Source organism: Enoplosus armatus, chromosome 20 (assembly GCF_043641665.1).
Source record: "Enoplosus armatus isolate fEnoArm2 chromosome 20, fEnoArm2.hap1, whole genome shotgun sequence".
In the NCBI taxonomy this organism is placed as follows: Eukaryota; Metazoa; Chordata; class Actinopteri; order Centrarchiformes; family Enoplosidae; genus Enoplosus; species Enoplosus armatus.
The window spans coordinates 1,151,200-1,165,000 of NC_092199.1; the positions used below are offsets into that span (position 1 = coordinate 1,151,200).

The window sequence follows — 13,801 nt, forward strand, 5'->3', positions numbered from 1 at the left end:
CGCCCTCTGTCATCCCTGCAGGTGATAATGGATCTCATTAGGAGTGACTTGTGGGATTATGAGGCCTCTCTCTATCTCTCTCTCACTCTTTGTGATTAAAATAACTGCACTGCTTTGCAGGAGAAAAACCTGTATACAAGTGTCTGACATTAAATTCTCTAGTATAAAAAAGTAAAGACATCTATATAGCTGATAGTTCTTTCTACAAGACTTTTTTCTTCAGGTTAAATACGACAGACAAAAAGGCCAGAGACTGTTGGGCTGCGTTCACACCGCCTACTGTCTGTAGGCCCAGATGACTGGCTGCTGCTCTCAGTGGCCAACAGGAGGTTTGTCACTAAGAGTAAGAACGTAATGACAACAAAGTGCTGGAGATGCGAGATGGAGATTTGCGGTGCAGCAAAACAACCAACACGTGCTTTGTTGTGGACGTTTGTGTTGTCGGGACCGGACGCTTGACGTCGCACAAAGACGTTTGGGTTTCACCTCACAGTTAACAGTCCAGGCTCCTTCCATCTCATCTCTATTTGAAAGTCCTCTTCCGGAGGATTGTGGACTGATGCTCATAAACAGCTGTTTTTTTCAGTTTGCTCAGCCGTTTGAGAGTGCGTACCAAGAACTGGTCTTAAAGTGGTACCAGTTTCTCATGAGTCAGAACTGTCTGGGCAGTCGGTGCTGCTGTCATTATCTGACCGTTATTCATTCACGCAATTAATGAACTTTTTCCCTCATCCCATTAAAATGATGGAGTATCAATAAGAACGTCTGCTAATTGAACTGGAACTGAAGAAGCCGCGCTCATTGTAAAGATGGATGAAAGTTGGTTGATAAACCAGAATGCCAATCTGTCCTCAACCACGGTGGTGGACCGGCTGACAGACCTGCACCATCTCCACATCCACGGGGCTCGTTTAAATCTCAGTCCCCTCTTGGTTCAGAACCTGTTCAAGATAGCGAACATTGAACGCAGCATGAGGAGCACTGACTTTGTGAAGTATTGATTCTCATTGTACAAAGATGTGTTTGACTTAATGACAGGTAAGCTGACACCTGGGACCGGCACATCTACACCAGATTTACGTCATTCATTCTCAGTATTGGAACAAAAACCAACATTTCCGAAATGCTTTGGACCAAAGAACCCAACAGTGGGTGTGATCGCAGCCCAGCAGTCTCTCCGTCTTTCCTCTCTTCACTAACTGAAACTCCTCACCTGGACAGTACTAATGCCAAATAAAAAGGTACTATAAAAACAAACCACTCAGCTGTGTGTAAAATATGAAACAGATAAAAACCCACTGCCCCCCCCCCCCATCGTCGAACGATACACCATTTACAGTCAACGTAAGAAAATGAATTTAGACTTTTGATTTGAAAAACAATGTATATTATATATTTAATACAAATGAAAAGAAAATGTGATCGTTTCTGTCCGATGCTGAAGATATATATAGGGTTGGTACAGAGGTGCATAACAGTAGGTGTCCAACACTAACATGTCCCTACAGCGGTGCATCATGGGTAGTCGTTTACATCGATGAGTTGTGGAGAGACATCGTTTAATTTCGGCACTTAGAAAACAATCACAATGAATTTCGCGTCATTGTTTCATATTGAACAAAATTTACAAAGCCATTCAAACAGTCATAACTTTTTCATCAAGGTATATATATATTTTTTTATCTCGTTTTGTTTGTTTTTTATAACTCAACTTCAAAAATTGAGAATATTCAAAATACACTTTAACCTCACTTCGTTCTCTTGGTATTTACAGATATGTACAAGAGAAAAATTACACCCGCCAACCCGCCCGCCCGTCCCCCTCCCTTTTTTTTGTAACATCGGCTTTTCTGAACAGGTAGTGAGATACAAAATCTTTTTACTTTGTACATGGATTTTTTTCCTTCTGTAATAATTTTCCTCTGGAGATCCCCAACGCGCCTCGCATCAAAAACCGGACCAGAGTCCAGAGAGCGACTCGTCGCTGATGCAGTTTGACCCCGTCCTGTCCCACCCCCCCGTCCCCCCTCCTATCACTATATGGATGTACTGTGGGTGGCCTCAATGGCTTCGGGTATGGGTCCTGCGGAGACTGCCTGGTAGGACATTGGCATGGGTGTCTTGCCAGGGCTCTGCCGGAAGAGCCCCCCGTTGGGAGCCCTGTGTTTGCACTGCATGGTGCCGCTGAGGTTGGTGCTGCTGAGCGGGTGGTGCAGGGGCAACGTGTTGCTGCCAGGGCCCTGGGACAGGGGTAGCGTCCTGCCTAGGGTCCCCCCATGGTGAGGGTGGGGAAGAGGAGGAGGCGGCCCCCCCTCCCCGGGGAGGAAGGTGGTCACAGCGAGGCCCGAGGGCGGGTAGTCCCGCACGGACTCCGGCCCCTGCAGCAGAGAGGCCTGGCTGGGCTGCATGCTGCCGATGTCCAGCGCAGAGATCTCGATAGAGGGGCCGGGGATCTGCTTGTGGGCCAAGTCCTCGTCCAAAAGACTGTTCATACGACGGTGCACCTGTTCCAGATTCACCTCCTTGTCCTATAAGAGGAGGAGTGGGGGGTGGAAGAGGACAGAGGAGAGACAGGGGGAGGGAGGAGAGGAGGGAGGAGGGACACAGAGGCTGAGATTGGCGATGGGCCGGTTTCTCAGACTGTTTCAGGTCTGCTGGTGCTCCATGCATTCTCAATCTGTCATTGTTTGTGGACGTGGCCTTTGTTTTGAATTGATGGACTGTATCAGCGTCCCAGCCGACACACAGCCTCTTTTTGTGGTTTGGTCTGAAGAGCCCAGTGGGAACTGAGGCCACAGAAACCAATTTGAATGTGCACCTTGAAATCAAACTTGGCCAGTGAATATTAAAGGTTTGATGTTTGGAGAAAAACAATCCTGGAGCCAAACTGACTGAAGCTGGTTTGTTGTGAAGCTCTCTGTAGTTTGTGTGAATCTCGAGGTTTGCATGTGATGTGCGGCACTAAGAGACCTCTGCTGAAGGAATGATTGATTTCGGATTGAATCTGGAACTTGAATTCTTGCTAGAAGAAGTATAAGAAGTATAAAAACAGGCCGCGTTGGTTTAACTAATAAGAGATAATACATGAAACCCCCCCCCCCGTGCGCCGTGGTGCTTCCCCCTCGCTGCCCTTGGAGCCGGTACACTCTGTGCAGCAGGATCAGAGAATTGGTTCGCTATCAGAACAATTTAATCAAAACATTGGCTGACACTGCATCTCCTGCTGACTGCAGCCATGCATACTTGTTAGGCATTAATAGACACTTGAGTGTTTCCCCGTTGAACCTCGGGGCTGCTTCGGCACGCCGGGTCATGGGGAGGTAAAGGACGAGGGGTAAAGAGAGAGCTGGAGGTGTGACTCGCATATCAAGTGAGGCTCCGGGTCTCACTCCAGATTCTCTACACGTCTGCGCGTTTGCTGCTGTGTGACTGGATGCCGCTGCAGTCGGCGCAGCCTGATGATGTCTTTTTTTAAAACAACCAGTCAGTATTCAGTCAGTTAGTGTTCCTGAACGCAGCCTGGCTTGGCTCCAGCATTGGATTCACTTCAACTCAGAGGCACAATGATATTAGTCACAGTAACTCGTCACAGTGACACAAGTGATATTCAGAACAATGCACATGACACATTTACACTGTATATTAATACACACACATATTCAGTCGTGTTGCAGTGTTGTCAGCACCAGGGCCGCAGCAGGATTTTAAGCTACCCCCCACCCCGACCCCCACAGATCATTTTAAAGAAACGTTTCTGTCTATTTAGTTATATTTTTCATTGTAAAGTAATAATCCATAAGATTTTCACTCATTTTTGATGAGATTGTGAACATAATCTACTGTAGGAGCCTTACTTTATGTAATGACCTCTCTCTGTTGAGTTACCAAACAGTACCAAACGTGAGGCGATGATGTTCGTCTGCACTCTCAACAGTTCTTCTTCTGTTGTATTTCTGAGTAGCTGTTTATGGCGGGTTTGCTGCCCCCAGTGGTCGATACATGTATCATCTCCAGATGACCTGTATTATTATTATTATTAACCCACACATCTCTGAAATCTAAAGGATTATGATTGGTGGAGACGTGACCTCAATGTCCTGATTAGCAGGAAAGCAACTAATAAGAGGCTAATAGAAAGAAATGGAGAGGTTTGTCTCTGAATGGCCGACGAGAGGCAGATATAGACTAAACGTTGATTGAAAGAGCCTCCAGCATTAAGTCTTTATGTCGGGGGGGGGGGGGGGGCACTTCCTGTGAAACATGCCTGTAATAGCGTATAATAGCAGCACAGAAAGCAGCTTGTGAAAGCACACTTGAGGAAACCTCCGGGTCTCAGTGCATCTTGATGCGCTGTGGTCGAGTACTGCTGAGCAGCTGTCTTTGTTCAAACCTTAAAGGAACACAGAAACATACAATGTGTTTATCCACGAGGCCTGAGCAGCTTTGAATGATCCCTCTCCAGTCTCAAAGAGCTCCTCTCAAAGCCAATTAAAACATCTCAGTACAGGTTATTGTTTCAGCGGACGGGCGTCTCATTAAAATATGTTTTCAGCAGCGTCGAACTGGCAGCTCGCCTAAATAAATAAATGCCTGGGATTAAACCTCAGCCGGTCGTTAAAGACAGACTGGTGATGTAAGTGCAGAGGAAGAAAACAACAGCCGTCTGAAAGCCTCCATTAATTTGGAAAACAAACAGCTCTTTTAATGAGTGCTGCCAGTGGGGGGGGATTTTAAATCGCTCTCCCTCCTGCTACTTTGCAAATACTGCAACTGTCGAGTGGGTTGTGCTCAAGTGTGATAAGAACAGTTTCTGGTTGTTTCTGGTTCATTTTGGATTCAAGTGGCCCTCGGAAACATTTAAACCCTTCGGCAAAGAACTCTTTTGATATCAACATCTCTCTATAAGACGAGCGGCTGTCTCTGAAGTCTGCGCAGTGACCACCTCTAAAGTGGACGTCTCCCCTCCCTGTGGGCACTGATGATGAAGCTCACTTCAGCTGTGCAGATTGGACATTTTCTCAGCGGTCGGCTTACACGTTAATGATTGAGGCCAATTATATGGTTAAGTAATGTTAAACTGACATGAGGACCCAGAGCACTCTGATATTAAAAATCCAGCAATGAGTCACTGATAATAAGTAGTCTACTTGACTTTTCTGGTTCAAACCTGCATCAAAGGCCACTATCTATACGCAGAAAGGTAGTTAGTTAGCCTGCTGCCCTGCCAGCATCTTTAAAGCTGAACGAATGACGAGTCTGCAGCCGTGCCGGCGGCTCTGTGAGGCTGAACTTGGATATACAAGGACATGAACATGTTGTTTTTTGGCCATATTTTTCCTACGAGTTATGAACCACGTATTTAGCTTTCATTGGGGTTTGCTGTCTAACTAGCTAAATGGCCATCCAAAAGTCTTGGACTAAAATCAGAGTTTTCACAATGTAGTCTGGCTTTGTAAGGCTAATTTGCAAAAGATTGACTGTAGGTGCTTTGGCTCAACTGCTTCAGGTTTAAGTCAAATAAAAAAGATAGATTTCTTCCACTGAGAAATCTTTATGACTAGCTCGATGTCTACAAGTTCCTCAACATTTTGTTTTTGCACAGATTCCTCTTCTCCTATTTTCTGTTTTAACTAGAGGAATATTGATATTTGGCTAGTTCAGCTTTAACACCAGCACACATCTCGTACAGTACAAATCCTTATTTTGGTTTTAAAGGGTTATGAGTAATATTGAGTTGTAGTTGTTGTATCATAGGCATGCGTTAAAAGGCACTAAGCTTGTTTGAGGGTGTCTTGCGATTTCCATCAAAGTGTAAAAGTTATTATGTTCAACACGCCAAGAACAGGTAAAGGTGAGGTCTGAGGTCAGCCCTTATGGAATGTGTTCACACAGTTAAAGATGACCAACTGAAACAAAGCAAGGAGAAACAGAAAGGCACTGTAAGAACCAGGAGGGTTTCTAATGGCGGAGGATGCAGCGTTAGAGGTGCTGATGGAGCTGCCAAGGCATCAAATACCACATTAATTATCGTGTCGTCTGCAAAGAGCTAAAGCAAATCAATTGCAATTAAGACCAAGCTGTGCGTTTTCAGATCGCAAACCAAATTAATTTGGGCCCGTTCTTTCCTTCGTGTAGACCTGAAACGTCTGGTTCTGGAAATAATTTTCTGATAAGGAAATTGATAATTAGCTTTCGCGGTTCAATCAGTGGAAGGTTTAATGAGCTACCAGAAACTTTAAGGCTGAAATGTCTCATTTAAGCTTTGTTTCTAAGAAAAAACTAAAAACAAAATTTGTTTCTCTCCCACCTTTAAAAAATGGCATTATAAATAAAAATGATGGTAAGTAATCATGTTATTTAGTTTATAGTTGAAATGGATGAAAGATGAATAGATAACATTAGTCGTAAGGCTTTCTGGAGAAATGTATTCCCACTTAAAGTGCCTTAAGTACAAAGCCCTCATGTTTACTGAAATATATTTATTAAGAACAAATCAGAGATTTATTTCCAGAACAGACAAACAGGGACGAGGCACGTTTCTGCTCAAAAATCAACCAAAAGACAAAAGGAACTTGGCGATGGCACATGTATGTTTTTCTTTTTTTGTCTTTATTTTTGATAGTTGTATAGGAGGTCTATTCTGACCTGTATCAATAGCTTCTGCTTCATCCCAGCCTCTCTCTCTGTCTGTCCAAATGTCCCTCCTCCCCTCCGATGAAGCAGTTGTAATGTCATTATATGTCAATGGACCAGAAACCCTTGCCAGTCTGTAATCCTTAGTAACCTGCACGAGATCATAGACAGTCAAGTGTAAATAAAAAATAAAAGGATAGATGGAGAGAAGGAGAGGAGATAGATAACACGGGTGTCCACATTGACATATAATTTGCAATAAGACGTGACACAGTGACAGAACCAGGGGTTATGGACGGGGATGTTGGAGACAGATCTTATTGCTAAAGGGCGACACAAAGAATAAAGTCTGCTCACACTTTAGTTTATGGATCCACGTCAAAGCTTTGCTTCCATTTTGTCCCCTGTCACATGACACGAGCCTGCCTCCTGATGAGGTATAAAGACCCCCGTGACTGTTTGGCACCGGAGGTGAATGTTATTGTCTGGAGGTAGAACTTAAATAAGCAGGTCTGAGGTCAGTTTATGTTCAAGTGTAGCCTTAATGAGTGCTTGGAGAAGCAAATGTTGAGCCTGTGTCCCAGTTCCAGACTACATACTATTACTGCACAGTAACCCTGCGTACTAGCGGGGCCGGGGGCCGATAGCTGCCTCCACAATCTCTTATTAACCTGTTAGATCTGTTGGTTGGAGTTGTTTGGTCTTATTTCAACCGGTGACAGAGTGATGAGTCTTTTCCACTCAATCTCTCTAGCTCAGTGGTTCCCAATCTGAGGGTCAGGGCCCCTACAAGTAGTCACAAAATGAATTGAAGGGGTCATGAGATCGGTTCTCTGAAGTGGGGAATTTTGACTTTGTTTCCGTAGTGTGTAGTTTTACCTCTTCAGATACACATGATCCCAGTGACACAGACTCCTCCACATAAAGTTGCTTTGTGTTAAGCTTGGGAGCCACAGGTGATCATGTCATGACAGTTTCAGTTGTCAAACTCTCACACTGAAACTCGCAGATTAGTTCAACTAGTGAAAGTCTCATTTGCAGAGTTGAAATGATTTAGTTTCCTGAACTGCTGCTGAAGTCACTCCACGTCTGTCCAACTAACTAACTAACTGTGGTTTCACACTTTCAACAGGCTGTTTAAATGATACATGCTCTACACATTCAAAACATGTAGTATGGCACTGGGACACGACATGACTGAGATCAGTTTTCTGAGAAACTACTTGCAAACTATACATGTATGAATGTTTTCTCTTAAATGTTTGAAAGCAACATGGATCTTTTGTGATGACAAGAGTTCAGTATCAATACTGTTAATTGATATTTATCTGCACTGAACACATCGATTGTCAGATGTTTCCTTCAGAGCGTTCATTAATATTGATTAGAGTGCATTAATGTCTAATTAACTGATGTCCTGTGAAGGTGTAACTCAGCTGTTATAATGACTCGTATTTCATTAAAAACAGTGATCTGTTAATTGACTGCTGTATGGTTTTCATTCAGTAGGCACTTAGTAAAGCTCGAGTGTCTATTAGCAACAACAGCAAATGATTGGGACTAACTGTGATAATGTCACTCTTAATGTTAAAACCTATGGTGAGCTGCACTTTAAGGTTCTCTTGGATGTGATAAATTACTTTTTTGTCTCTTGACGTCTCATAAGGACTTCACACTGAAATGGAAAATGTCCAAAAGTGTTAAGAAAGCGTGTTATCGTTCTCTGCCTGAGCGCCGTCTCTCCTGCTAATTATAATCTCTTTTCAGGACCCTTGGGTGCAGGAAACTACCAAAGCCTCACTGTAGAAAATGAGTTTATAACAATAATTCAATAGCGAGCACTTGAATGGTTACGGATCTGGCACTGTGGGAATTAATCATTAAAGTCTGCGGGTGCACTCGGATGTTGTCGCAGGGGGTGTCCTGGGAAACACGCAGGACACGCCAAGCAGCCGAATCCTGACTTGCTGGGCTAACTCCCCGAGTTTAACTAAGGCCTCGAGTGTGTGCGTCAAGGCGAAGGAGAAGGACTCCCCAGTGGGTGGAGCAGCTGCTGTTTTATGAGCGTATTAGTAAAGGGGATGGTCGAGGGGAGTGTGCCGTGTGCTTCATGTGGTTTAGAGAATGTGCCAAACAAAAAGAGATGAGCTCTGGTTTCTGTAAGTTTAGGACGAGGTGGGTGGGGAGCGATGGACGGATAAAAGAAAAAATGGTGGGGGGGTAATAAGAAGAGACCAAATTTGATTTCAATCAGTGGCCTGGGCTGATGTTGCACAGAGCACATCTACCTACTCTGTCCTGCCTCACCACCCTCTGTCCCCCAGCTCTCCAACTCTAACTCTAGTCTCCTAAACCCCCTCCTCTACAGCTGGGTGTACTGGAGCTCCACTAAGTCGGGGCTCGCGTCTGCGGCTGGATCCTTAAAGTAGAGTGTGGCAGTGTCTTCCCCCCGCTGGCCCGTCCGCCGGGCCCTGTGCTCGGTCACCTCTTTGGGCTGCTCCTGGCGGCAGCGGTTGCTGTTCCACCAAGCCTCCAGCCCGGCCACCAGGCAGGCCAGCAGCAGGCCGGCGGCCAGGATGCAGAAGACGCCGGCGAAGCTGTGCAGCTTGAGCGAGCGGCCGTCGGGGTGCGCGCTGGCGTGGCTGTTGAGGTCGCAGCGGCCGGTGCGAGGCCACCACTTCTGCTTCATGATGTCCAGGTCGCCTTTCTCCTGCAGCTCCAAGATTCTGAAGGAGGAGGAGACAGGAAGAGGGGAGTCAGAGAGGCCAAGGCAACATGGGAAATAGCTTTTCTCTTCCTGTTCATATCTGCTGTCACGTGTTTCATTAGCTGTTGAGTTTTGGTGCTGCGGCTACACAGCAGGATAACTTTATAGCACAGAGGCAGAGAATTCAAAGTGTTCTACTTAAAGCAAAGAAATGCAATATACATTTAAAACACAGAAGATCCAATCATTCAAATAGAATAAATAAAATACAATACAAATCTAGTAGAACAAGATACAAACAAAACATGGCTCTGTGGCGCCGCTAGTAGTCAAACACATGAAAGGAGCCTGGTTCCGTACAGAGTGCCCTGACAGCTGGAGAACAGTGGGTTCATGTGACCATTAAACAGAACAAACTCCATCCATCCACTGGTTTCCACTCATTCCTTTCCTTCAGATAGGAGGGTCTATTCAGTCAAATTCTGGACACTTGCTTAAGTTGTAAAATCAATTACAGTAAGCATCAAGTCTGCATTGAAATATATCATTTAGCAGCAGTCTGCATGTGTTTTCAGTGAAAAGCTGCAGTTTCCTTCATGAAATCCACTTGAAGCAGAATGACGGCTGTGCAGAAGTCTCACTCTAATTATTCTTGAGCTTGCAGAAAATCCCACAATAGGGCCTCACAATACCTCTGTGTGAGGCAATTTAGCCGAGCCTCATCACAGCTGTAATTTTGTTATTGAAAAGAGTCAATATGGGCAATTACATGACGTGTTAAATGGAACTAATCAATGTTAGGGAGCGGGGAGGTGTTCAAAGCTTCACTCACTCTTTGAGGAGTATTTTCAATAAAACGACATTACAGAAACTTCACAATCATCCTGCATCAAATGTAATCTCGAGTGGCGCTCGAGAAGACGCTGAGTTCTTTAAAGTGTTTTATTTCACTGAGGTTGAATGCAGGTGACCATTTGTGGCTTCATCCTTTCAGAATAAAAGCTGGATTGATTTATTTTTTGTCCCGACTCAGAAGATGAATCGACACGTAGTCAGGAGCTTCTGGCTGTGACTCTCTGACCGAGTCTGAAAAGATGGCTGCCACCTGAGTACAGTTTAAAGTGTCAGTTTGCTTACTGAACAGATTGTACACAGTTTTCTGCAGTGCATTGTGGGATGTTTCAGACCTTTGTATCGCAGCTCTGGTTTGTTCAGTGATTAAAATACAGTCGGTCTGGTGTTCTGTGCTCATTGACTGCTGCCGACCGCTTAGAGAGACAATTGACCAATCAGAGGTTTAGAGGCAGTACTTCCTGTCCGTGGACGTGTCGGTTGGTGACAGTTTCCTCGTTGAGTTGAGTTATGAGGTTAATTAAGCAAACTCTGCCACGACCACTGAAGAACAATCTGCTTTTAGCTGCAGTAAAATCTGAGCCCAATTTGCTATATTTAATCTGCTCAACTCAGCGTGAACATGCTGAAGGTCAGTGCACTGCAGTTTCCATCTACCACCCCCCCCCCCTCACCCCCCACCAAACACCCCCAGGACACAATAGTTTTACAGCACAATGAGCAGCAGAAGCAACAAAGTCTGCAAAGGTTATTAATGGCAGGATTATCAAATGGAAAGCCGGGGATGGAGGTAATACGGCACTTATGGGACGAGGTATTAAAACGATGGTTGGAAACGTGGAGATAATGGTTTTTCACGCTGAACAATAGCTCTGCCCTCAGTTTGGCACACACATGGGCACATTATTCCTGGTTGTCCCTGAGCGCCGTGCTGCGAGGACGCCTCGGGCTGAACCGGGCCGGGCCGGCGCAGAAACTCCATTAATAACAAGCGGTTTTGTCTCCATTCAGAGCCACAAATTAATCCCTAAATAAACACAGGACTGCTTAATTAAAGAGTGTGAGGTGCAGAGGGAGGAGGAGGAGAAGGGGGCGGCCATGACTGAGTAACGGTCCCACCGGCAAACCATGAACCCGACCATCGCTGCTAGAGGAAACAAGTCAGACAAGTCGAGTCGACTTTCTTTTTCACGGAAATCACGCGGCAGCCAACCTGCAGATCCCATTTAAACCAGAACGCTCAGGAGTTTGACGTCATCTGTTGAAAGGAGGAGCACAGAGCAACAAAGATGGATTTCTACACTCCAACATTTTCACAATGAGCCTCCACATCACCCTCAACGCTCCGCAGGAGATGATCTTAGGGTCTTTGCCATGACAACCAGCATTGTAATGAAATGAATGATTCTACTCAGCAAATTCACACCGAGTGTAGGAGTGGATCTGCGTACAGTTTGTACCCTCATGTACCCATGATGTGATTACACAGTACAAATGAGTTGGAGCTCACAGACTCAGATCATCTGTGATAAAACTGCAGACATGTTTCCACAGGATCTGATTTAGTTTGGCTTACAGTCAGTGTGAGGACAGACACTGTAGAATTAGTCTTACTCACACGACATGACACTGAACCCAAGGCAGGTTTCACTCACTGACAGTTAAATAAAGTCAATACAAACAAGACGACCTCAGAAAAGAACTTCTTCTTCACCGCAGATGTTCTGACAGCTGCCATGTTGGGAAATCTGATCACAGAACTGCTCAAACTGCAAACTGCTAAAATGCCCCCCCCCCAGCTGATCCAATGTGGTCACTCGTCAGTCACAAAGAGGACCGTGTCAAAGCTTCAGAGAGCAGGTCTGAGAAACAGGATCTGCTCGCTGTCTGAACATGGCCGGAGAGGACGAGAGGACGAGAGGACGAGAGGGGATCACACGGAAAAGGAGAGGATGGAGATGGAAGTCGACGGCACCGAGGGGGGAGGTGTAAATGACATTTCTGGTGTGGGGTTACTCTCCCACGCAGCCACGGGGCACGCAGACAGAGCCCGTTTCCCCTCAGCACGCTGATCTGCAGTCTGCTCGCAGCACAGCGGTGCAGCCGCTGATGCTCTGTGTTAACAGCTCTGTTAATGCGGCTGCTGTTGGGCTCAAACCCACAGTCTCTTGGTGTTTTTCTCCCTCACGCAGAAAGTTGCTCTGCAGTCGGAGTTGAGGGGTCGGTGATCTCGTGGCGGCAGATCATCAAACGTTTTCTGGGGCTGCTGCTGTGAGCTGCTGTAGAAAAGCTGCCCTTCTTCATGCAGCTGGTTCAGAGGCTTTCAGAGAGCCCCGCTGCTTCTCATTCCACACACCAAATCACAGAGACACTTACACCTGGGGGGCCAGGTGCACTGACCCCTGCTGAGCTCAGAGAGGAGGGCCGGCTGAGAAGATCTCCGCTGGCAGTGTGACCCAAACGAATTTCTTTAATATGAAGCTGGATTTAAGCTTTCCTGCGAGCCTGAGACTGAGGAGACGTCAGCTGACAGAATATCTGAGTATCGAGGTCCAACAGTTCATTTATCGACTGTGCAGCTTTACAGCAGAAGAACTCCTCCTTAAAGACCTGCATGCAAATGAAAAGCTTCCTCCTCAAAGAAGAGCGACATAAGAACATCTACTGTGACAACGAGTGTGCTGGCATGCAACGAAAAGTCACGTTTAATTATTAAAAGTTCAGTTCACCCAAATTACAGAAACAGCACATTCTCTCTTCCCTCCAGTCGTGTCTCTGAAAGCACATAGTTTTCCCGCCTCCACCCAAATACGATGGAGGTGAAAATAATAATCAAACTACAATAAAAAAGAAAATCTAATCAAATAAAAGCCTGATGTCTCTGATGTGCAGTGAGTCTCAGTTTTAGTAAAGATGACGACTTTATTAAACTGATGAAATAAACTGAGGTTCACCTCCATGTTTGTTGGGCGGAGGCAGACATCTTATTTTTCTCATTTAGATTCACAGACCTTTTACCTCCTGATCTATGATTACCTGAGTGATAAAGATGGCCGCCATCTTTACGCACCTGATAAAGTTTAAAAACTTTAAAATGGGATCCCTTTGAACGTGAACGATCATTAAAACACCTGATGTGATGAAACTGTGCTGCAGCTGATTTGAGGCTTCGGGCTTAAGAGCCTCTGTTTGTTTGTTTGTTTGTTTGTTTGTTTGTCCACTCAAGTTTCTTCCTCCAGCGACTTCCTGTCTGCAGTCTGGGAGGCGGATGAGAAAGTGCCTCTGTGGCTCCTCACACTGTTAATTCATGATGTAATAGTGGAGCTTTACTGAATGATCTGCGTGATTTTGAAAGTTGCACTGGGATCAATTTGTGTTTGGGAGGAGACGAGGTTCGCTCCCTGATTTCATCCTCAACTCAGACTGAAGGAGATCACTGAATTCCCTAAAAATGTCCAGGCTGTTCTGAGATCTGCCTGGCTAAATCAAAGAAGTAATTAGCACAGGTCCCTCTGTGTGCGCATCTCACCGTGAATAATCCCCTTTCCTTCACAACAGAGCCGCTTATCACCAGCTCGTTTCATGTGAGCCTCTTTGACTTTGGCGTCG

The 13,801-nt window shown here is 45.4% G+C and overlaps 1 protein-coding gene across 1 annotated transcript in view; it reads right to left on the reverse strand.

Annotated features, from left to right (window-relative positions):
- Nucleotides 1-2,061: 2,061 nt before the first annotated feature.
- LOC139303175 (glutamate receptor ionotropic, delta-1-like) overlaps nt 2,062-13,801 on the reverse strand; it is a 362,737-nt gene continuing 350,997 nt past the window's right edge. Inside the window, exons 16-18 of the mRNA XM_070926903.1 lie at nt 9,119-9,359; nt 6,646-6,784; nt 2,062-2,528 (exon numbers count right to left, since the gene is read on the reverse strand). Coding sequence (XP_070783004.1) covers nt 2,062-2,528; nt 6,646-6,784; nt 9,119-9,359 — 847 coding nt within the window. The remainder of the gene's footprint in view (nt 2,529-6,645; nt 6,785-9,118; nt 9,360-13,801) is intronic.